The sequence below is a fragment of the Neofelis nebulosa genome, chromosome 14 (assembly GCF_028018385.1).
Source record: "Neofelis nebulosa isolate mNeoNeb1 chromosome 14, mNeoNeb1.pri, whole genome shotgun sequence".
In the NCBI taxonomy this organism is placed as follows: Eukaryota; Metazoa; Chordata; class Mammalia; order Carnivora; family Felidae; genus Neofelis; species Neofelis nebulosa.
Window position 1 is genome coordinate 4,571,232 of NC_080795.1, and position 26,364 is coordinate 4,597,595.

Sequence of the window (26,364 nt, forward strand, 5' to 3'; positions counted from 1 at the left end):
AATACAGTCGGTCCTCCGCTCCCATCTCCCACCGATCTGCAAACCCTTAAGCCCTAGAACACATACTCTTCCTTGTAGCCTGCTCTGTTCCAATGCTTTAGACACAGAGAAATTAATTCTCTCGTCCCACGTGAAATTCATTTCTCCTAGTTGCCACCCCTGTGGAAATAAAACCACCATCAAGGAGCCTTCTCAAATGCCTAAACGAAACAAAACACAACCCTCCTCAGTTAAACAGCACTAAAAACTCTCCATTTGTGTTTTCTTTCTTTCCTTTTGGTACTCTTTTTCTGGATACTTCCCTTGCAAACTTTTTTGTTATAACTATGAAATCCTGCCTTCTGTAGGAACTCTTTGGTATGTGGCCTCCCTCTACATCAGACTGTAAGCTCCAGGAACGAGGGGCCGTGGCACTTCCTCCTTGTGCTCCGTACAGGGGCCTGCAGTACTAGAAGTGCACAGTCTATCACCCTGTCCAAGGCTCCGAGTGCTTCCTTCCCCTAGACCCTATCACAGACTGGATACACGCTGCAGCAAGGGACGGGGTTTTTGGTAAAACTCCAGCATGGGAGGCCTTTCTAGGCTGATTCAACGATCCCTCAGCACACACCGAAGTGGCCCACGACAAAATCTTTTCTTCAAACTTTTTTCAAGTCCCCTACTGCAATCTGAAATAGAAAAGAATTCCCAAGGGCCATACTGGGCATGTTCAACTAAAAACCATTTGTTCTACTGTCTGGGCCTGCTCCCAACTATCCAACACGGAAACCGAAACATATGACAATTTGAGTTCAAGTCCTGCTTCTGCCAACCATGAGTTTTGCAAACACTGGTTAAGTAAAAACAGATGGGAAATCTCATCTCTTATATGTTAAAATGTGTAAACTACCTACCACCTGTTCTGCTTATCGCCCAAAATTGTTAAGCTGTTTCACAGTCACTCAACAACCATGTGTTAAACTATACGCCAGGTACTATTAAAGAGCTCGTTTAGATAGAGTGAACGATTTAGACTAAGAAAGTCCCCGCTCTTATGGAGATTATATATTTGGGGGAGGGATAGATAAGAAATAATTATGACAAAAAAAAGAAGATATGAGAAAAAACACCAATGACATACAAAGTATCATGGGGTATGGCTACTTCCGACTGGGTAGTCCCAATGGTCTCCCCTAGGAGAGGCGTGTCTGAGCTAACATCTAGATGATGCGAAGAAACAGCTGTCTGTAAATAGCTTCATGCACAGGGAATGGCGAAAAACACTAGAAGGTGAATGAGCTTAGCACGTCCAAAGAGCTGAAAGAAGGCTGGTGTCAATGAAGTTTAGACCAGGAAGCAAACAGTAAGGGAGGTGGTCGGGGTGATCTTGCAGGCCCTGGTAAAAAATGTGCCTTGTATCAAGGGTTTTCAAAAGGCAGGGTCATAATGCAATGAAAATGGCACTGAGGGTCCGCTGTGGAGTATGGATCATAAAGAGAGGGAGCAGGAGCCCAGCGGGAATACTCCAGTAATCCACCTGAGATCTGACCACACTGTGATGCAGATTAGAGTAAGGGCGGTTGGCAGTAAAGACGTAGAGAAACGGACAAGTCTGAAACACACTTTGAAGGCAGGCTGGACGGGCACTGGATGTGGGAGAGTTTTTGGCCCAGGCAGCTTGGTAGATGCGACTGTCAATTAATTACTGACACGACAAAGAGGAAGAGTAGCTGGGGAGGAGAAAATCAAAACTCTGTTCCGTATGAAATCTGGAATGTCTGTGAACATCTCCTGGAAGAAGACTTCAGAAAGGAAAACAACAGCGACACGCTGGCCACCATCTCCGCGTGTTACAGGCAACAGCACACTTAGCGCTGAGGAAAAGGAAGCAGACAGAAGCGAAATAACTTGGTCCCGGTCACAGAGGTCGTAGGTGACAGGAGGTGGAACCTGAACGTGGGCGTTTTGACTGCACGGTCTCTGCTCCTGCCCAACCGCAAGCAGCTGAATCATGTGTCTGGGACTCAGGGGCAAGGCCAGGGCTGGGGACAGAAATCTGAGAGCCAACAGCCTCTGGCAAGCACCCAAGGGGGAGTGTAGACACAGAAGAAACCTGTGCCTGAGTGAACACTGAAAAAGCAGGGGTGGGGGAGGCTGGTGGAGAATGAATCTATAAAAGAGTTTTGGGAATTTTAATAAAAGAGCTAAGAAATAGAGCTATAATTAGTCTTTTCAGCTGGTCTTTGTTCTTGCACCTTGCTCTCATTTTCGGTATTCTTTTTTTTTTTTTTTTTCCTTCGGTATTCTCTTTTAGCACCTGAATTATGTTCATCCTCTGCCAACACTGCTATTCCAAGGACACTGTTAGAATGATGAACCTTTCAATCCTAAACTGTCAGAATACCTCACTTCATAAAGAAACCAACTAGACCCTGAATGGCAAAAGATTCAGACTTAAGTCCTAAAATAGCACCCACAAGAGCTTCATGTAAAGTTTGTCTCAATGATACACAAACTTTTAGATAATTCTCAGAATTGAAAATATTCAAAATCCCCCGTATTTTCTATTCTTTAACACTCCCTTGTTTGTAATGCTTCCAGTTACGAGTTAAGGATTTGATACTCACCCTGACTACTATTTAGGCCAATCTCACGAAAGCATTGATTTGGGGCCACTTTTGAACCTACAAAAACAGCAGCTTCTATAAGTGGCCACACAACTGTTGCCACAATTTATGAAGTCTCTTGCCCCTTGAGATTTTTAACAAGAAATATACATTTGGCTTTGCGTTCCTGACAGAGCTCTGAAAACACCCGGGAGTTACCTAAGTGATAAGAGCATAACAGGTTCCTTTCAAGCACCCCTGGGTTTAGGCTAATAAGGCAACTTTTCGTAAGCCCCTGAGTGAGCGGGCTGGTTGCCAGAGGACTGGAACTTTCACCAGCACCCTCTGGCAGGGGACGAGGGGCTGCAGGTTGAGCCGGTCATAAATGGCCAATGACTTAATCAATCAAACCTCCATAAAAAGCCTTCACTGCAAGGGATCGGAGAACTTCCGGGCTGATGAACACACGCAAGTGCCAGAAGGGCCCTCAGAGGAGGCGCGGAAGCTGGGTCCTTCCCACAAACCCTCTGTGCCTCGATTCCAGCCGGCTGTTTCTGTGCTGACCCCTGTTATACTAAACCCCGTAATCCAGTAAGTGAACTGTTTTCTTGGGTTCTGTGAGGCACTCCAACAAATTATTGAATTCCAGAAAGGGGTCACGGGAGTTCCTGATTTACAGCCAGGCTGACGGAAACACAGGTGAAAACTTGGACCTGTGGCTGGGGGCTCAAGTCGGAGGAGATGGCGGCAGCCTCGTACAAGCCCTTTAACCTCCGGGGTCTATGCGAACAGTGGTTAGTGATAGGAGGGGTCAGATCACAGGACACCTAGTTGGTGTCCACAAAGAATTCGAGAATTCCTTGGGGTGGAAAAACCCACATGTCTGAGAGATGGAAGTATCTAGTGGGTGGTGTATGGAGGAAAGTTTTGCCTAAGTTGGTATAGAATTTTTCCCTTTTTCCTTTTCCCCTTCTAAAGGGCCCACCTGAACTTGAAGCAGCTCCTTTAGAATGTTGCATACCACCCCGCGAACAAAGGAAAGATTTGAATTGAATCAGAAGTAGTGATAAACCTGAGGAAAATTCTAACTACATTTTAGTAACTATTTATACAGGCAATTTCATAGCTACAAAATACACTTGCCAGAGATTTGCATGTGTATTTTTTTAGCTCTCTTTTTTTGCTAACATTCTTTCGTAACTTAATCCCCTATAATTAATGAAATAATGTTCTCTAATCAGCAATTTTAACAGAAGAAACTTGTTCTTATTTTCCAAACATCCTATTAAGTTTTGACAAATAGTATCTTCAGAACTTTATCGTTCTGTGAACATTATTCATAAAAAAGCTTTTATTTTTTACAAAATCGTAATTCCTGGCTCATTTTTATGCTATTGGGAGCTGATGTGGTTTTTTTTCCCTTTTATTGTAGAGACTTTCGAGTATGTATACAAGTGAGTAATAGTATAACGAACCCCATGTACCACTCAGCTTGAACCCTCACCATACAGCTAATCTTACCACACTCCCATTTCTTCCTCCCAAATCCACCACAGACGATTGTGATGACAAATTTGGACAGATCATTTCACCTGTAAGTATTTCACAGGTATGACGGATTTTTTTTTTTTTTTTTAATTTGGGCTCTTCCCCCTTTTATCCCTTTCGACCAAATTTATGCCCCTACTTTACATTCACAGTTATGTCCATCAACCCACAGAGGACAGTCTTATTAACTACCTAAATCTACACTGTATGGACATCTTTAAAATGAGAAAGAATGAAAATTGCCCATTTGTAACTGTGTTACTGCAAAACCACATTTACAAACTAGACTCCTCTAAAGGACACTAAACTAGGGAAACTGTCAGATAAAGAGGAATGTCTCGGGCTACAACAGTCTCCATGAGAAAGTGAAACACCTAAATGGCTGATGCACAGAAGTCCACAGGGACCTCTATAAGGACACTTATATGTCTTTACAGATATACATTATTACATTTGTGGTTAGGCCACCGTGTCACAGAATTTTTTTCATTACTTCTTTTTTGTGACTCTCTAACCTGTTATGATAGGTTAACGAAAATGGTCATAAATATGACCTGTAATTCTAATATTTGGAAAACAGGAGGGAAAAAATAGTTTTACTTTGTTATTATTATTATTGCTTTTAGTTATTGCTTTTAGCAAGGAGTTGAAATATTCAATGATCTTAGTACGGGACGGTCTACTAAATATTATAGTAGGTAGTATATGGTATATACATACACCTATATATACGAGGGAATGTGTGTGTATGGTCTACCAAAAAGTATACTTTGAAATAACTGTACAATGCATGTGAATACAGGTGACAGTTACTTGATTCTGGCGTTCCTAGCACCAGTCCCTTTCAGTCCCAGAATACATCTAGCACGTGTCTCTGAACAGACAGGAAGGAAGTTTAAATTCAACATTCCAGCAGAGTAACTTTACTAACAGAATGGATCTTTTTGATAATCCTTTTTTTAATCATTCTTATTTTCAATTTTCTATATACTCAAGTCTCCTTATGTAATCGTCTTATGTCGCTCTGTTGTGTAGATTGACTCAATTTCATAACATACAACAGCAAAAAGTACTTTCGGAAAAAATGGCTGATTAACACTTTCCGAATTGTGGAAGGTTCAAAAGTTTTTTTGAACTGAGTGCCTGATTTCTTTCTAAATGAGATTAAAGTAAGAGCACTGTGTCAGAATTGATGCATCTTGTGACTCTGGAAAGAGCGGTCAACAGGTCTCTCTGATGGCAACTCCCGTTACAGAAGAACGCTAGGAAGCCCTCTCCCGGGGTCTAGGGAAGAGACCCCCGCCCCTGCCGCTCACTGCCCCTTACCACAGAACCACATGGGTCTGTCTGCACCACCACATACCTTCGTCCCCATGGCAGGAGGAGTGGTCTGTATGGTTCGTGAGTGCGAAGCAGCTGTCCACGTGTGGCCTTTCCCTGGTCTTTTCCTCCGCTCACCCACACATGAAGCTCTGCTCCCCTGCATTTACGGAGCGAGCCCACACGACGGGAGGCTGGCCACTACTGCCTGTGGCTGCGTGGATAGTCTAGTTTAAGGGTGCGGACCAAAGCCATATTCCGCCCCTACTCCTTTAGTAGGTGATAAAAATGACGTTTCAATTCCTAGCTATCTGACCGCCAAATCCTTCTCTCCATTGGGAAGAACGTGGAAGAGGGAAAAACAGGCCACAAAAACCACGTAGCTCACAAGAGGGTAAAATAAACAATGAAAATAAAGTTACATGTAAAGCCAGGTTCCTTTGAAGTATAGTCATTTAAAAAGCAAGTTAAAGCAAGAAGTCTACCATGGTAAAGTTAGTTCATTTTTGGGAAGGAACCTTACTCACCGATTTCCAAAATCACGATATATCACAAGCCAACTAATATTACTCTTACCTCTGTTTCTACTTTCAGCTGCAGTAAGTTTATTACTTCCTCCTTCTTGAAATACTGCTTTTTTCTTGATTTCCAACACAAACACCTCTTCTCTCTCCTCACTCTCCCCCAAGCACTCTCATCCATTCTCATAGCTGAAAATGCCATTTTTAGGTTGAGGATTCCCAATTTACACCTCCCCTTGTGCAGTGGGTTTACAACCACTTGACTGCCTGCCATGTGCATGCCAACAGGAAACTCAAACACGGCCAGAATAAAATACCTGATCTTCCTACACCTGTTTCCAAACTATTCCATCGCCAGTCCTGCAAACAGCAATGAATGGTACCACCACTCAGCTAGCCGCTCAAGGCCAAACTCTCCATCCTTCTTCTTCTCTCTACCACCGCCTACAATTCAGTCTACTATTTTCCTACCTTCGAACAAGTCTATCCACAACCAACACTGACTTTACCTTTGATAAGGAAAGCCCTGTACATAATCTATCTTCTATACTCTAGCCAACGAACTTCGACTACCCTGAAACTTGTTTCCGGTCTTAGAACAACCAAGCTCTTTTCAGCTCAAATAAAGGCTGTTGTGTGTGTCATCCTTCTGTGTAGAAAATGACAACAAATTTAATATAATTAGTAAAGTCACAGCTATAATTAATAAATTCATCATTTCTTTCACCTGCCCCTTCTTTTCATATGTCCATGAAGGCAGCTAACTGTGTCTGGTGCAAGGTAGGGGTTTTAACCCACCCCCACAAAAAAGCTGAATAAATCTGTTGACTATATAACTGCATGTTTATTCGATTTTTCATAATTATATAGTCCATTAAATCCCAACCATAAGAGTTTAACAACAGTCACGGTTCAGTCGGAAAGGACCAACAGTTACTTACGGAGTCCTACGGAATCTGGTTTGCCATTATCATTCTTACTTGGTTGTACAAGCGGAGCAAATGAAACAGCAAGGATATTTTTACTTTCCCAAGTGTTTTGTCCAGTTCGCATAATTTGTGTCAACTATTTGGAGGAAAACACAGAAACAGAATAGCTTAATCCTGGAAATGCGATCACCTTACAGTCACAATTTTGTTTTCATGGAATAACTGCCAATGGTTGCTATATAATCACCTGTATTTGAGTGCAACCAAATTACTACCATTTAAATACTTACCATAAAATAATACAGAAGAAATCACAAATATTTGCAGCTCAAGATAGATAAATCAATGTACATAGACTATCCAAATATGGTCGAGTGACCCATCATGTTATATTTGGGGTCTGATACCTTCTAGGGGTCTCATTCCAACCCACACCTGCCAGTGGATCCCAAATTAGATGTCTCACATAGGTTCAGTTGTTTGGTTAAAGCATTATATAAAGCATTAATAAAACCACGTTCTGATTACTGTACCAATGAGTCAACTACATGGTTGCCCATGATGGTCATAAAATGCAGATTCTAATTCTAATCGCAACTTAGTATTTCACAAATAAACGTAATTAATCACAAGAGCATTACAAGTTTTACCTACCTGGCAAAAACTCATCCCCAGTCCTTGGAAAAAAAAAAACTAGCTCAGTACATGGCTTGATCGAGCTGAATTAATATCTTCAATTTCTATTATAAAAATAAGCCCATTTGACATTCGGATGATAGTATATAATTAATATTTAATAAAATACCAATGGGAAGCCCTATCTTAAAAATATTTGGAAAGGTATTTTCAACAGATAACAGAAGATTGTTCATCTGGGAGTCTCAACTCTGGAAGCATTCAAGTAACAATGTTTTTCCAGGAATGTTTTTTAATGAATGTTTTTATATTATGTCTTTTTAATTATGGACAAACAATTTGCTACAGAGCTTAGTGCATGGTAATGGTGAAATCTACTGAGCTGCAAATAACATGCTGTGATGTTAAGGGACCCCCTCCCCGAAGATTATAAACTCCAAAATGATGAGGCAAGGTCCCAGTTGTCTTATATAATTTATCTTCTACCGTGTAAACCACAAGGCATTTTAAACATCTCAAATTTAGGTTAATATGAATATTAAGGATTTGTTTTGAAATGCATTTTTATAAAAATTTTTTTTTGAGAGAGAGAGAGAGAGAGAGAGAGAGCACACACGTGTGAGCAAAGTGCAAGCAGGGGAGGGGCAGAGGGAGGCGGAGAGAGAGAATCTCCAGCAGGCTCCACAGGGGTTGAGGTCATGACCATGAGATCGTGACCTGAGCTGAAATCGAGTCAGACACTTACCCGCCTGAGCCACCCAGGTCGCTCCATGTTTATAAATTTTTAAAGTAATTTCCTTTTGAAAGATCCACCCATTTCCTGAATACATTAGTATTTCATACACTTACTATCCCTAATAATCCCAAACCGAAGGCAGATAAATAACTGAAAAAATATTTTCAAATGAGTCCATGTCATATTAAATCAAGATTTAAAAATTTACTTGTTTCGTTAACGGATTTAAGCAGTCCAAACCAAATCCCAAATAGAATTTCTCTTTTCTACGCTCAAAGAACTAAAGAATGTTGGAAACTGAGTGGCTAGTAGAGATCTTCACACTCAACTGAACAGCTCTGGGTACAAAAACTGTGGGAGGAAGCAACTTGGCAAACATCACACAGGCTAAGCTCTGGGGAGACGAAAATCTCTTCAAACCCTAGTAGAAGGATCTCTTCTGTGTCTGCTTTGGTTCAAGAGTCTGTTTCAAGGTTTTGTTTTTGTTGTTTTTATAGCTAGATCTGTGAAGAGTACTGCTTCCTTAAAAATCACAGCCTACTTTTCACTGACAGAACATTTCCCACCTTAAACTAACGTGCTTAAGCAAAGGGCAGAAGTTACCTGATCTTCTATAGGCATGACCAGAATGCCTCCAACTTTCAGTAAGATTTTCATGTAGTTTTCATGGTCCTTCTGGACACCAGCCCCACAATAAATGCGGTCATACTGATGGCTGTCAGACGCTATCTGGAGGCAATTACCAACCACAAATGCGGGTTCACAGAACTCAAATCTGCACGAAAAAACAAACATCTTTTAATTCATTTAAACAAAAGGTTAAATCTAAAAAAATTAACATAATCCACTTCTTTGCAATAGTGAAGTTACCAAAATTAAGGATAAAATATCAGGAGATTTGATTTAAATATCATATTTATGAAGTTAAACTGACCAAATATATAGTTTTATTATCAATGATATAATTCACATTTTTAAAACAACCTGTTTTTTTGCCATACTGAAACTTCACTTAGGGCTTAAAAAACGGGCATAAGGAAAAGCTCCTCATGATACCAATCTTGTGATGCCCCACAAGTGATAGATACTAAGTTCACCTTCCGCTGCCCTTTCCAAAAAAAAAAAAAAGCCGATGGGCCAGCGGCCATGAAAAGGGCTCGTGCAGTCCACATCTCTGTTTGACATTTCTGCCGTGGCTGACAGTGGCAAAGCTTCGCCAGGAAAGGACGCACTTCAGCAACCGCTATGATTAGGGAGATTTTAGCAGAGGTACATTACAGGGCTGCGATGTGACTGCTGCTTTGGCCCCTGGGATCTCCCTATGCAACAGAAGGAGACAGGGTTTCAAAGCAAAGGCATCTTGTCCAGGCCGCCTGTTCCTGGTTACAGTGTTGGTTCACGGTATAGAGAGTTATGCTTTTACAAACTATCCTATTTAGACTCCTACTTTATTCCTTAAGGTGTAACAAATCTGTAAATAGTTTCTAACGTATAACATTAATTAAAACCCAATGCACTAATAAAACATATAATCTTTTAGAAAACTAATTCATGGAATATCCTTTTACTTTTAAGTTGATTAACGTTAATATGACCACACGTAAAAGTCAGGCTATTATTTGAGGATGGAATAATCCATGTTAAAAGTTTCGGCATGCGGGAAAAAATGACAATGATTGAATCATAATCATTTCTACTTTGTAAAACATATCCTGTCCTTTGCTAATTAATAGACTTATTACATAACAACTTTTCATTAAAATTCACTAAACAACAGACACGTTATATTCACTAATGTTTAAAGAAGAGTTTACCAGAACTATGCCCTGTCTTTGGTCCCCTACCTTCTTAGTGGAGGCTTACAGGTGGGCTGGGAAGGGTTGAGGAGTTGGGATGGGATGACTTATCAGTGTACCCTCTCTTGCCCATACCCCCACACTAGGGTAGAGTCCATGCCTCATTATTTCTTTCACTGTTACTGCCTCCTCGCTGCTCACACTTTTCAGGTCTCCCCTCCATCATTTTGCTCCCTACTGCAGAGGACGGAGTGAAGCTCCTTAGAGTGCCACATGGGGCTCTTTATGACCCTACCATCAAGCTGTCCTGCCAGATTCATTTCCTGCCTCTGCCTTCCCTGCTCTTCCCCCTCACTGCCCCCCCCCACACACACATACTATGTTGTAGCCAACCTGAATTACAGTTGACCCTTGAACAAGGCGGAGGTTAGAGGTGCTGACCTCCTCCCTGCTGTCAAACATCCGAGTATAACTTACGACTCCCCCAAAACTTAACTACTAACAAACTACTGTTGACCGGAGGCCTCACAATGACCACATGAACGGATGACTAGCACTTTTTAGTTACATGTACTTCCTATTGTATTCTTACAAAAAGGTAAGCTAGAGAAAGGAAAATATTAAGAAAATAAGTAAGAGAAAATACACGTATAGCACCGTACTAAAATCTGCATTTAAGCCGTCCTGCGCAGTTTAAGCCCACGTTGTTCAAGAGTCAACTGTGTGTGCTTCTGGCTGCTTAGAGGAAGTAGCACAAATTGTTTGGAAATCCTGTAGCTGGGTACATGCGGCTCCTTTGACTGAAATGCCCTTCCCTCTCTCCTTCCCTTGATAAATGCCTACCATCCCTTCAAGACACAGTTCAAGTATTAGTTTTAGTAATGAAATCTTACCCAACTCTGTTTTAACAGTGTCTCATTCTTCCTACTAGCATGGTACACATAAAACTGCACCTAGGCTAGGGCCATGCTTAAATCCCTTTTAAACTCAAGATTATGGGATGACCTAGGATGGCCTAAGATATGGCCAAAGTATAGTTTCTTGACTTTTAAGTATAAGATACTGTGGATCATGTGGTGTAATCATTCTACCAAACCCACAGTAAGCATTCTTTAACAAGAAAACATTAGACTATTTTCAAGGAAATCTAAAAATCTTTATTCTTATACAAATTCATCTTAAATAATTTAATTTTATGATAATTTAAGTCAGTCTTATTTTTTGGGAATTTGTATTTTAAAAATTAAATTATTCAACCTCTTTTATCAAGTCTATTAAATCAACTTAAAAAATATGCTTACGGTTTAAAAAGCTTCCTATTTGTTAAAAATACATGGTAACTTACAGAACTATTACTTAAGACAACACCATTATGAGTACACAACTTACGATTAAGACCACTTCTCAGATTAGTGACAGTTTATCCGTCCTCATCCAAGCAAAATTAATTAGAAATAATTTAGTGCCTGATTCTAAAATCAAAGGTGTGATTCTGGTCAAATTTCCTAAGAAGCACAATTCATTAAGTGAAATATTATTTATCGAGCCCAGTTGTGTGTAAAGATTGGAAACAGAATGGGAAACACTCAAGCCTACATCTAGTGGAAGAGACAAGAATCAAAGAATGTCACTAATACAGATTTACAGCTATAATAAATGCTCTAAAGGAAAGGAATATGATTCCATAAGACTAAGGACGAAAGGAAATAGACCTAGGGAATCGGAGAAAGGCTCCCTGAGAAATGTCAAGATGAGACAGGACAATGTAGAACCACAGGGGAGCCACGATGGTCGTCACTAGCCACGTGTGGATACTGAGCCATTAAAATGCAGCTAGTCCAAATTGAGCTGTACTGTGAGGATAAAATTCACACAGGATTTCAAAGATTTAGCCCAAAATAAATGTAAAATAGCGCAATATTTCTTTTATTTATGTGTAGGGGCGTGTGTATTTCAACAGCCACATAAACTAAAGACACTAAACAAATACCCTTCTGCTTATAATCTCTGACGAGGCGCTTCAAATATTTTCTCCTTAATGCAGGCTTCCCTTTGAAACATTCCCCTGGTATTCCTTTCTATTTCTGTGAATATTTCTTCTGAGTTTTAAATGTATCTCCACCACCTATGACAGTCCTCAGAATACATTTACTAAGAGAACCATACAAAAAACATAAATGTTTTCTACCTATCCACTTTGAATAGGAACCCAAAAAATCTTAGGACTAGAAGAGAAACTTGCCCAGAAAGATACAGAAAAATATGTGCCTATGATACTTTCTGTAACAGTATGACGATCCTTGCTGTACTAAACTGGTCACTATAAAAAGCCATAACTTCATGCTACAGAAGGTAGTTTTTCTCAAAATGCCAAAAAAGGCAAAACTCGAATAATTTCAAAAAATCCTCACCTTTAATGAATAAATCAACTGTCCTATAACTGAAAGGTACTTTTTTGGGCCTTTCAGAAGATCTTAAATAAGCCACAATAACATTAGGAAAACGACTTCATCTTTTTCCCCCTGTAATGCAGATCAGAACAAGTATATTTTGCTTTCTCTTAGGGAGTAGTCTCTAAATCTATAAATTTCTACTAATGCAAATGGAACATATATTTCTAACAAATACATACGAGTTCTTTACACTTTCATTTAACATAGTCAAATTAATTTATTTTAACAGAATATTCGAATCTGAAAGTTTAATTGAACTTGAGATGTTCCAAAAGGATGGGACTATTTCTAGATACAACATAGTAAAATTTCAAGGACATAAGTAAAACTGAGGACACTGAAATGTCTTCAAATGTTGGCACTAGAACATCTAGAACATAGAAAATTCACATGCCAGGGGCGCCTGGGTGGCTCAGTCCGTTAAGCATCCGACTTCAGCTCAGGCCATAATCTCACGGTTTGTGAGTCTGAGCCCCGCGTCGGGCTCTGTGCTGCCAGCTCGGAGCCTGGAGCCTGCTTCGGATTCTGTGTCTCCCTCTCTCTGCCCCTCCCACACTTGCACTCTCTCTCTCTCAAAAAATAAACATTAAAAAAAAATTTTTTTTTAAAAAGAAAGAAAATTCATATGCCGAACACATTACCAAAAAATTGTAACACTACCAGTTTAGTGGTCATTAAGAAAAATATCTACCAGAGATAGTGTCTCACCTGGAGACTCTTGATTATAACTATGGCTTAACCTTTTCTACCAGTAATACATGAATCCTTCACATTATTAAAGAACACAAAACAATTCTCAAAATGCATTATTATTTTATACATTGTGTCTAAAAAAAAAAAGTAGGTAATGGACTATCTTTCCTAATAAAGGACTTAGAGATGAGCTTTAGTCCTTCTAACTAGGTACAGAGTTGAGGATCTTAGACATTCTGTATTCTAACAGTAAAACTGTGGCTTATTTTTATGACAGCATTTCAGGTAAATGAACTGACACCAGTGCCATGGCTAATGATGTGTGTAGGACAATGTTTATGGATGTGCCCCCACCCGTGGCAGATGATGCCCAGGCAGTATTTAGAGAGCCAGACGACTGACTGGAGACGTGGATGGTAGCTACCGGGTCATCAGAGTAAATTACAACTCCTATTCATTCTTCCGGTGTTGACAGGAAAACAAAGAAAACATGTTCTCCCGTAGGCTTTCACTATCTTCTGAAAGCTGAATCTCACCTAAGTTTCCACAAACCTCTATAGAGGCAAAGGACATATTTTAAACCACAAATACAATCTGTGTATAATCTGGAAGACTTCAGCAATAAATTAGCCAGAACTTTTCGGTTTACTACAAAACAGTACTACACTATTTATAGATCTATACAGGAAATCTAGGTTAAAATTAGTGAAAAGGAACACCCAAACTCCATTTTTTCACATCAATCAAAAACTATACGAAACCTAGGAGGGAGCAGGGAGGCAAACCAAACTGGCATTTCCTTCGTGGTTATTATTATTCATAAATTATGGCTCACGTGTGCTTGCTCTAATTTTTATTCTTAATTTAGGAAAGTTCATTAAAATTTTATGTCTGTTAGTAAAGTGAAAAGTAGCAATCATTTTTATTCTTTGAAGAAAATTTCCAAAACAAAATTTCCCAGATGGAGATGACTCACGCTCCTAAATTACACTGAATTATACCTAACGATATAAGTTATCCGTACACAAAATAAACAGCTCTGAAATGCGTGTAATGACTACAAATTTATTCACTTTAGACTTTAATCATTTGTTGATTTAAATCTGTAAAGCCAGGAACTGTTTTCAGACTCTCTTATGCGGAGAGGGAAAACTATCCGGCACACTCTTACTAACAACGTACACTGGAAATCATTTGTGGGAAAACAGAGAGCACATTATCTTGGCTTACACACGAACACTGGCCCGAAATAACACTGGGATTCTCATCACTTACCTTAGCAGTGGTTTTCTTTATAGGTGCGTGTTGAAATATCTTCATCTGGAGTCGGACAGGTGATTTCCTTCACAGCACGGACCTTGCCAACTTGCCCATATAATTCTTTTGATAAGCTGCTAGGAGATCAGGGTGACCTAGCCTTGCCCTGCAGCTTCCCTCTTAGACGGATAGTCTAGGTCTAGGAGCTGACTGAGAGTAGAAAAAACAACATTCCCCTTCAATACACTGTTGAAGTGGGGGGCTGACAATTTGCACACCTAGTTTATCATGTGCCACAGGATGCTGTCATTGAAAGTTTAGACAATTATTCCGATGGAATAAAGGATTTCAAGGTCATAGGAAAGAATCCTACCTTGTTCTCAGACCTCATCCAAAACCACCTGCCAAATGAATCACAGAAACCTCTTTTTCTTAAAACACTTAGTCAAAATATACATTTTGGGTCTTGAGAGCTAGGACTGTTTAGTTAAAACAAGGCAAAACTTCAGAATTTTCCACTGGGAAGAAACATCCAGGGAAGTATTATTATCTCTTGCCCTCCAAATGCAGTTATACCATTCAAAAACTCTTACAATCAATAATTAAGCTACGGAATAGTGTAAAATTTAAAAAGCAAAGACTTTACCTTTTCAAGTGTTTTCCCTTCCAACTGCATCAATCTCATCTCAGAATAATTTCAAGCATTATTTAAAGCAAAGTGTGAAGAGTAAGTAAATACAGTGTTTTTTCATTGAAAGAAGCTTTAGGAAAATCCATAGGATCAAAACCAGACTCTAAACACTTTATAGGAAACAGGACAGGTACATCACATAAAAGCGAGCGTCCAAGTATTTCAACGGTAATTTCTTCTCCTAAATCCAACCTTTCCCCGTGCCATTTCTCACGGATGTTAAAAATACAGAACTGATGAATAGCCCTGATGACTATTTTCAAGCACTTCTGTTACCACCATTTGAATGCATGTCATGATTGAAATCAGTTCACAACCTGTAGTAATTGCTATAAAGCTACCATCGGAGCAGTATTAGTGTATCGAAAATATTCAAATACCTGAGAAATATTTTGAAGTAATGTTGAATATACATTTATAGATCGCAAAACTACTTCAAGTGTGCCATAACTCTCTTAAAGAGGAAGCAGGACTATTCTAGTGGTAAAGTCGACAGGACATAGAAGCATTTTTCCAAGGCAAATCAAAGCACATGCAACACAAACCTATACTTAAAACTCAAATTAGGCCACTAGACATTGCCATAAGCCAATTACATCTTTGAAACATAAGAGTATACTATCTGCACTTAACGAAAACTCATACCTCAACTGCATTGCCTCGCTCACTCATCTCTGCCCCCAAAAGTAACTCACACCATAGGTGAGTTTCATCAGTGAACAGGGTAAGTATGCTTTGTAATAAAAATGCTACCGTGCATTTAACCATGTTAACAGCCCTCCTTAATCCTAATCAAAGGAAATAAATGACGAAAATATAAGCGCTGCTTCAACTTTTGTACCTGGGGCTAAATTGCTCGACTGTCATTCATGGGTAGCTTCCTGCTGGAACAAATATTGGGATAAATCACTGTTTACATCATCATAGCTAACTCAGAAGTAAATAAAAAGATGGACATAGCCGAGGTCACAGCCTGTCCAGTCTTCAGTTTTCCCACTTGGGCAACGTGGACACCAAAATGGCCTCTAGGACTGTGGATTAAGCACGTGGAATGTACGTGGTACTTAATGAACAGACAATACATATTAGGTGCTATTATTTTTTTATTATCTCATTACTGTTTTCAGTACTCATATCATGACTCATGTATATAACAAACTATATAGAAACTATAGTCTTCTGTTCAAACGGAATGAAAATCTTCAAATATATCAAACAATGCTGCACTCATTTGACTACTGATATTAGACTATTCCCAGAATTAGCTAAAGTATCGTTGAAAGGGAGGGGAGACACGATCGAGCGATGTATTCCTAGGAAATGGCACACTCCAAAGCATGCATTCTAGGGAGCTGAGTCAACTACATGCGCATGTATATATTACATAAATACATAATATTGCTATAAAAAAGTGTATACCAATTACCAACTCATGTGCAAAGCATTTACAGGATAAAGGTTTACAATTCAGGCTACTTTAACTGAATTATTCTTCCAAGCAACTACCACCAGAGAGATTACTTTGCTTACTGCTCAAGCACAAATACTGATTATAACTTGACCTTCTCCAAACTTCTTCCCTCATGAAAGCCAGACACCTAAGGGCCTTTAAGACCTAGGCCCAAAGACTTGTCTAGATCAGAGTGGACTAAAATAAAGGCGTTCTGAAGAGAGTGTGTGAAGATACAACAAGGGTCAGCAAACAGGCCAAATCCACCCTGCTGCTTGCTTTTGTAAAGCAAGTGTCCCTACAACACCTCATGCCCACTCCCTTTCAAAGTGTCTAAGACTGCTTCTGCATTATGGCAGGGTTGAGCAGTTGCCAAAGGGACCATTTAGCCCAGGAAGCCCAAAGTAGTTACTACTAGGTCCTTGACTAGAGAAGTTTGCCAATGTTTTAGAGGACCCTAGGAATCAAATGTCATGTTTATAAGGGAATTTCAACGAATCTGGAAATACCAACGTAGAGCAAAAGGATAAACCATACAAGAGAGCTCCCCCTCCTGCCCATCTCCAAATACAGTCAATTCAGAGTAGCCTCTCCAAATTATTTTGTTTGCTGATATAGGAGTAAGGCATGGAAAGAAAATTTTAAAATGCATACATTACAATAAAGACACTTTCTTCTAAAAGAAGAAATACTACTTTCAAGACTCAGGAACCCAGCTTGCTTTATAAAATAAACACAAAAACACACACTTACATTTCTTAAAAGGTCACCTTACATTATTTATTTTAAGGTTGAGTAGTTTATGGATTTTTTTTCCCTACCTACTGTATTTGGAGTTATGATCTCCAATTTATACATGTAGGAAAATTTAAAAATGCAGTTTAAATCGTAAGTGACATAATAGTTTTGAAAAAGCAACTGATTAAAAAAGATCCAACCCTCCCCACCCCCCAAAAAAAGATCCAAACCAATAGGATAAGTAAGGAAGGAAGAGTATTACGTTTCAGCTACCTATTCTGTGTTACACATAATCAAAAATAATCTGGTACTAAGGAATACATAAAGAGCAATTAATTTTCCAGAGTTACTTTCTATTTTATTAATTAAAATATGTATCTTGATGACCTGTTTACAATATAATGTGACTGCTTAGAAATGGGATTTTTAAAATCACTTTGCACAGCAACTTTTTCAAATTCCAAAAATTAATATAAATAGAAATATCATCCACAAACACCAAAAAAATTGCAAAGAAATCATCAAAACACAAGACAGAAAGAACACTATTATATCTTTATAGTTTGTCACCAAAACCAAATAATATAAAAGGACCAAAACAGGAGCCCAACGAGAACTCATCGACTTTGATATCTCAGCTTCCAACCACTCACCACTTTACGCAAATGGAAACGTTTTCCCAGTACCTAGTGCTCTTTGGACGTAAGATACTTCTATATAGAGATCTGAAATATTTAAATAAACTTCAGAACACTACCTGAATACCAAAATAGATAATATTTCCAGAACTAATTTTTTAGACTAGTTTCTTAATGTACGAATCTGCTTTAAAAAGTTGCAATGTTGGGGCGCCTGGGTGGCGCAGTCGGTTAAGCGTCCGACTTCAGCCAGGTCACGATCTCGCGGTCCGTGAGTTCGAGCCCCGCGTCAGGCTCTGGGCTGATGGCTCGGAGCCTGGAGCCTGTTTCCGATTCTGTGTCTCCCTCTCTCTCTGCCCCTCCCCCGTTCATGCTCTGTCTCTCTCTGTCCCAAAAATAAATAAAAAACGTTGAAAAAAAAAAAAAATTAAAAAAAAAAAAAGTTGCAATGCTTCAAAAACAACTGTTATAAAGTCTGACTATTTTAACTAAAATAGCAAGACCATTAAAAATTATAAACATTTAGAGAAATCATATCACCATATTGTATAAGTCATCATTTTATGAATAACAAACCTATATCACAGAGTAACAACAAATTCAAGAAATACAAGGAAATTTTAATGGTTTTATAATTATATGAAAACAATTTTAGAAAAAAAATTTTAATTGAGACACTTAAATATATAGTCTTCGAACTTCTCTGTTACGGATTATTTGATATTTAAATTACATCAACATAGAAATGCTTTAAATAATAACATATTTTATTGTTTCCCAGGCCTAGTTGTCAGCACTAAACTTGAGCTCCATAGATACCTGTATAGAGATGCTTCAGGGATTCAAGGTTCATCCTTGAGTGCATTCTGTTGGAAATGGATTACTATCTAGTAATACTAGACTTCATGGCAGAACTTAAACACTGGCTTTTACTAATAGTACTTCTGTATTTTCTAAGTTCAAAGGTATTCAAAAGGTCCTTTTGTGTATACTGTTTCAACAACAAAAAACACATAAAATAGGAATCCAATAAATGCAACAAAATTCTATAGTTTTAATAAACAATATAAAAAATATTCCTGTCCACATCTTAAGCATTTAACATGTTACAAATAAGCAGACAGAAATGATAAGACACAAAAGGACGGTAAAACTGAATTCCAATTTCCTATAAAATAACTTCGGCTAAAAACTATTTTTTTTTTCTGTCAAACAATATGTTATTCTTGGAAACAGAATATGAACCAACACGGTAAGCACTTGAAAAATGATTCCAATGTGATTTAAATTTTCACTACTTATAAAGACAAGCATAAATAAGACAAAGGATGGTGTTCCCCAAATTGACACAGAAATTTCAAATGGCTTGCTCAAATACATGGAATTAACTATAGGACAAAATAAACCTGAACACGTTCCAGTTCACTCGAGCCTGCCCGCCTGAGGTCTCTCATAACCCGATTACAACCACAGCCAGACAGAAGACTCCCCTTCACTGAGGATTTGCAGCAGCGTATCCGTTTTCTATTCGTCAACCAATCAAGTGCCACTTGCCAGAGGACAGATAGATACACACTGGCAAAGGCAAGGGGAGAAAAAGCGAAGAGCAGGGGGACGGAGAGGAGGGGCAGAGAAGGGGAGGAAAAAGGAAAAAACACTCTGGCAGACATTCGCAGGGCCTTCTCCGCTTCCTTCATGCACTGTCCCGGGGCTGAAACTCTCTTAGAAAAAAGCCCTCAGCCCTGACTCAGACTCCCAAGTTTCTCACCTCCGTGGTCGTGGCCAGGGTCTAGAGATGAGTGGGGAAGGCCCACTCCCGACAAGCAGAGTTAGAACTCTGGCTTTGTACTAAAACTTTGCAAGAGAAGGTGACCTTGTTCTAAGCTAGTGTTCTAAGCTTTTTAAGGCTTTCTTGGAAAATATGACTAGTTGGAAGATATGCCATCACGTTTTACACAATTTCGCAGAGTTCGTGCACTTCAGCATAAGACACCCTTGCCCCGTAGCGCTATCATTGCTGAATTTTAGGAACACTGCACACTGAGAAGACTCCCCTGCCAGGCGAAGGACCAAAGTCTGCACTTTCTAAGGGCAAGTCCGAGTTCAAAACAATGTTTTACAAAGCAATGGCTTCAACACAACCTTATCACAAAATAGATCAATATATTTCTATGATAATTAACTCTAGTTATATTACAAGGTAATTGAGTGTTTTTAAGATAGTCCTTCGGGGGCACCTGGGTGGCGCTCAGTTGGCTAAGTGTCCGACTTCGGCTCGGGTCATGATCTCGTGCTTCGTGATTTAGGGCCTTGCATGGGGCTCTGTGCTGACAGCTCAGAGCCTGGAGCCTGCTTCAGATTCTGTGTCTCCCTCTCTCTCTGCCCCTCCCCCACTAGTGCTCTGTCTCTCTCTGTCTCTCAAAAATCAACAAATGTTTAAAAAAAAAAAAAAAAAAAAAAGTCCTTTGTATGCTAACAGGTATCACCCTATGTTAAAGAGGGCAGAACTCTTAAATTACTGCTCCAAAGGTATAAAATCAGTTCCAGAACAGTATTTTCTAACGCCAGAAAAGGTGCTTGTATGATTTTGAATGAATGGAACGTAACCCTACCGCCATTACTATCCCTGTATCCATCACTGACGGATACAGGGATAGTAATGATTACAAAAGTTACTTTGCATTTATTTATAATTTACAGTCACACAGAACAAAAATTATCGCGTGACTTCTCTAACTTAATTTTTTCAGTCATTTTATACCACACTGATTTCTGGTGCATTCAGTGGAGCAATTCAGGATCGATGAACAGCACTGAGGAACAGACATGTCATATTTAGCTGCTTATCAACTGCTTTCAAATCAAAACTATAGATGTGAATACTTACTTGTCAAAGCTGTCACTATTTTTGATGAAGCTCTCCAGTTTTTCCTTGGCATATTCCACCACATCTGAATGAAGCTCAATCCCATGATTTATTCCAAAAGGACCTGCAATTGTAGCAGCAGCAGCATTTTTATAAGATATATATATTTATAAATACACACACATATATGCATAGTAATATGTCTTTACAGAGTTCTTTTAACTTCAGCTCACTTTTCTACCACAGGGGCATTTAAAAGGCTTGAATATGTGAATGTCTGCTAGCCAGATTTAAAAAGCTGAATCGAAAATCTGTTTCCATGGCTTTGAAAGAAAAAAAGAAAAAAGAAAAAGAAAGGAAGAAAGAAAAAAGAAAAAGGAAGGAAGGAAGGAAGGAAGGAAAGAAAGAAAAACAAAGACTAAGTTATAGAGAGTTCTCTCGAGAGCAGCCCATCTGTCAGGACAATGTTGACTAAGAAATAATCATATTCTTATCTAAAGTTTTGAGTTCTTCACCATTACATTTTCATTTATCACTTGTTAAAAACTGGGTAATTCTAAAGTGCCTGACACCAGGGGCTAACGTGGCTATTCTATAAATGTCTCACACATCCCACTATATGCTAAGTTCCTACACTCTATGCCTTCCGGAGCTCCCCACGTCTAGCAGAATGTGGCCACCAGACGGCAGGACTGCACAGCCGATTTTACTCTTCTGTTCCGGTGTCTCACACTTCACTTAGCATTTCTTTCTACCCACAGCCAGGGAGGAGTGACATTCTAGGAATGAAGAAAAGGAGAGCTTTCTGAGCCCCAGGAGATGGTACTGGGAGGGCGCCCTGGGACAGTCACAAAATACCGGCAACCGAATTCTCATCTCCCAAAGCTACTGGGTGCATTACCGCCTGCCCCGTGACACACAGGACAGTAAGACACAATCTCATCTGGGTAGGCTACGTGCTTTTGAACTTCCAAAACTGAGACAGAGTTTTCTACTCTATACTTTAGTTATATTTTTATTTTGAAATTGGTCTTCTAGGAAAAAAATACGTGTATGTATCTTCCCTATCTTATGCGTACTTCTTTTTTGTATCTTGTATCTTAGGAACTAATTAACTGGATATACCCCCTACTGAATGTCATTAAAATACAATACATAGTGGAGTTCTACTGACCTCTAAGATTTTTTAAACAAGAAAAATCAGTCATCAATTATCATGTTTGAATGTTCAGAGGGCACCTGAAAAAAATGATGTATGATCTACAAACTACCGAAACTAGAAAAATTAAACCAAAATGTTTGGATACTATCTTCAAGCCAAAATCAGATAATGCTTTAACCTACTGTATTTCTATCATATTCCATTTAATATGATTTAAAAAAAACGGTTATACTTGAAAAATGTATTCAGATACGGGTAAAAAGGTACATGATCCATCAAAACACAACGGGTAGAATTAACTCCCTTTGCAGTGTTTTCATACTTTTAAAGTAAGTTATGCTGATTGATGCAATCTTAAATGTTCTGTTTTTGTCTCCTTACAGTCAAACAGTTGGGTCGTCTGAAAACTGGAACATCCTATTTGGTATCATTTTAGACTTCTTGTAATTCCTGATTATTATCATAAACAAAAATAACCTGTCTTCAAAAATAAAAGCGGCAAAGAAAAAAAAAAAAAACCTCAGAGAACACATGGGGACATCTCTTTTTTATATTGAATCTGAATACTTTAATAACTTGAATTTCCATAAGGAAACAAAGAATGCTAGGAAACACTGAATAAAGTTTTCCTCACTAAAAAAACTCAACTCATAATTACTTAACATTATGCACATATTGAGGAAAATACTGTTCTAGGAGATAAATTCCTAGGTGATCCATTTAATGTAAAACAAAGACTTCCATATTTTCATTATTCATTAAGAATCTAGCTATAGTAATCAACTATTCTTATAAGACCAGACCAAACCCGGGCTACATGGATAAGAAATCAATGGAAAACATCCATATTGCTAGAATCTGAAGTTTCCTTTAAGACCAAATGCATAAGCTACATAATAAAGGTATCATGCAAAGAATCTGGAAATCAAGGCTTCTATTCAGTATTTCACACTGCTTTCTTAAGAGAGGGAGTCTGACCTTGAGTTCTATTTCAAAGGGACTACACAGGTGGTTCATCACTTAAAAGTCTCTTTTTTCTTTCCTTGCTTTCTGCTTATTGTCTAAAACCAAAGTGGCAACTTTTGGAAATAAGGTTAAAGTTCAGTTAGAACATTTCTTAAGGACGTTTTTCACATAACTTGTTTTTCACATTACCTGGGTATAAAAACAATTTCATTAATATATAAAGGGTTTGACCATACCGTAAACAGACGTGCAGAATATATTATGTATTAACTTCTAGTGCAAATACACCATTTATGATTTTTTAATGAACGAAATGTAAGTAACATGGAAACATATCCTTATCACTATTAAGCTGTATAATTAACATATTAAAAATAATAAATTTAAGAGAATTCATTAATAAAAGACAGAACTTAAATAGCAATGTTGCCAATATCTCATTTATTTAGAATGTAAAATACAACTGGAACATTTTAAATATATGATAAAAATGTAGTGTGATGCTGTTTATTACAACTCATATTTGACACAGGCATTAAATAGAACAGAAAATAAAACCTAGAAAACTAAGAACACAGACACAGCTACTTCCAAGGAAAGGGCCTCAGAGACCTAGGGTGGGAAGGAGACATGTCCGTCATTACACCCTTTGGTCTAAAGTGTCCAGACTATACCCATACATATAACTTTTTATCAGAAAATAATGGGCTAGTCAAAGAGATCACCAAAAAATAGTCTTCAGATTTTCAAATTAATAAAAGAATTCTAACAGAAAGGTACAAGGGAAAAAATGAAACAGTACCCAAAAGAAGTGTCAACACTTTCTAGCACCATCTAAGAGATAAAGTATAAATGTAACTTTGTATTCAGTAGTTACCAATTCTATTCTGTATTTGCCAATGTGAAGAGGTTTTTCTGTAAATGCTAACGGTTTCATTTTTTTGTATTACATATTAAAAAAATAAAAGTACTAACAGTTGACCATTATCTCTAATAGCTAAACATTGAAGAAAAAATAGAAATATACACAGAAATCAAAGTTTACTTAAGACAAATAGCGATTAGGAAAACCTAGGGGCTCCTGGGTGGCTCAGTCGGTTGAGTGTCCGACTTGGGCTCAGGTCATGATCTCATGGTTTGTGAGTTCGAGCCCTGCATCGGGCTCTGTGCTGATAGCTCTGAGCCTGGAGCCCGCTTCGGAGTCTGTGTCTCCCTCTCTCTCTGCTCCTCCCCCGCTCACACTCTTTCTCTCCCTCAAAAATAAATGAACATTTTAAAAAAATTTAAAAAAAAATTAAACTGTAAATGCTTGGTTCCCACCCCAGACAGACCAAGGGAATCTCTCAGGGTGTGGCCTAGGCCCTACAGATAACCTTAAACACAGTCCAGGCTGAGCACACTAGCCACATCCTCCTGATTTTTAAAATCTCTTTGGACTATCCAAACCTCTATCCTCATTGGTAAAGTGTTACCAATAAAAGCATGTTGGATAAAACTAAGTATTTACCACAAGAGGGAGCAGGTGAATCAGGTACTTGAGTTCTATGAAACCAGTATAAAGTTTCTCAATAACAACTGAAATATATAATGTAAAAACATCTTTTAATAAGTTCCAATGATATTTTATTACTAATTTTAGTTGTATAAAATAAAGCATTGGGGGAAGATTTATAAGCAACTTTGTAAGAATTCAGAGACAGTAACAGGTAAGAGAACAGGTTTCATTCTCTCTGTAAACATCTTGGGGTATAACAAAGAGACATAAATAGTGCAAAGGTACATAAAGGAAAGGGAAGTAAAAGGAATCCGCAAAAGATTAAGTAATCGTTAACTAGATAAAAAAGAAATTGATCTCACATATTGCCACTTAAGATAACAATTTCTTATGGTTTTCCCATACATTTTTGTACAAAAAGAGCACGTTAAAGAAAAACAGGGTCAAATGTTTACTGAGTCCTGCCACATTCACATAACCATTCTGAAGCTAGCTGGATCTACCCAAGACTAGACTAGACTTGGTTCTCTGCTCTGTAGGTTTAGGAAAGGCTTCATGAAGCAAATCTTGAAAATTTTCCAGGAAGTTCCAGCTCCAGCCCCTCGAGCTCCTCTCGGCTGACGGCGGATTTCTAAGTGCTATTTTTCTTTATTACACTTGAATTTTAGATGTATGTTTACACAAAATCTGAACACGTTGGCTTGAACAGTTACAGAAAATAGATCCGAGCCCTTAAGTAAACTACATGTCCAAAACCAGACGTCACAATCAGATCATTTACATGTTTCCGCCCAGCAGGCTAAGAATACACTCAATTCTACTATGTTCACAGCAACTTAGGACTATCTCACACATCTACGGTGGAACATTCAAATAGAGATTAGGTTTCGACCAGAGTAAATTCAATCAACTGAGAATAAAACGTGCTCACCTACAAAAAACAGTTTTAAAAGTTAATTTAAACAGCTTCACACTTGATCTAAATTCTCTTTGATGTAATCATTTCCCCTGGAAGCGATTTTCAGCAGCTCTTTCACTGCACTGCATATTTGTGAAATACCTGAAGATACACTGGGGCCAGCATGGTGACCAATTCACACAACAAACAGTGAACTAAATGAAGAATGGGCCGGTGAAACTGACAACAATGCTTCTACTGCTAGTTCAGAAATGAGAAGCACAATTTCAAGTGTACACGATGGGTCTCGTTTTCTGCTGGATCCTCAGCAGCCACCACAGTGTTGAATATAACAAATACCTTTGAAGGAATAAAAAAGTACAAAAATGTACCTACGCTCCCAAACTTAAAAGGCTCACAACTCGGACTGAAGCAAATGATGTACACAAAACCTAAAATGTGTATTTTTCATGTCTTAATTTAAATATCAAGTATACTGGCAAAAGGCATTAAGTATACGGCAAATCTATTTTATCTGTTACCACCGCAGAACGAGGCACTCCAAGGAAGACTGAGGGAAGGACATTCCATTCAAAAGAAGTCTGTTAACGTTAGCTATGATGGGAATCTTCTAAAATGCAATACATACTTTCCTTCATGTACCGAAGGAGATTATGACTTCAAGTCAGCTATTATCCGTATAATCATGTGAGTATCATGCAAAAGTAGAGGTGTCCCCAACTCTATGAAGTTATTCTTGAAGTGGGGACCCGCCAACTAGACAAAATGGAGAGAAATGGAAAACCTTTTCGAGTATACCTTTCGATTCGCTGGGCATTTTTTAACCCTACCAGTATGTTACCCATTCCACAAAAACTGATGAAAGAGCGAAGAGAGTCTGATGTCCAGGTTTCCACCTGGAAGAATTTGGGGTAGAAAATAAAAAGCTACCTCTCACCAGAATGAGCAACAACAGGAAGAAGAAA

The 26,364-nt window shown here is 38.6% G+C and overlaps 1 protein-coding gene across 3 annotated transcripts in view; it reads right to left on the reverse strand.

The window, feature by feature from the left end:
• PCMTD1 (protein-L-isoaspartate (D-aspartate) O-methyltransferase domain containing 1) overlaps positions 1 to 26,364 on the reverse strand; it is a 70,864-nt gene that overhangs the window by 6,034 nt on the left and 38,466 nt on the right. For 2 of the 3 annotated variants that reach the window (XM_058699376.1, XM_058699377.1), the window contains 3 exons: positions 20,879 to 20,981; positions 8,879 to 9,050; positions 6,916 to 7,039 (listed from right to left, as the gene is read on the reverse strand). In XM_058699376.1, coding sequence (XP_058555359.1) covers positions 6,916 to 7,039; positions 8,879 to 9,050; positions 20,879 to 20,981 — 399 coding nt within the window. Of the gene's footprint in view, positions 1 to 6,915; positions 7,040 to 8,878; positions 9,051 to 14,492; positions 14,685 to 20,878; positions 20,982 to 26,364 lie in introns of all 3 variants that reach the window. The other variant, XM_058699379.1, reaches the window with a different exon arrangement.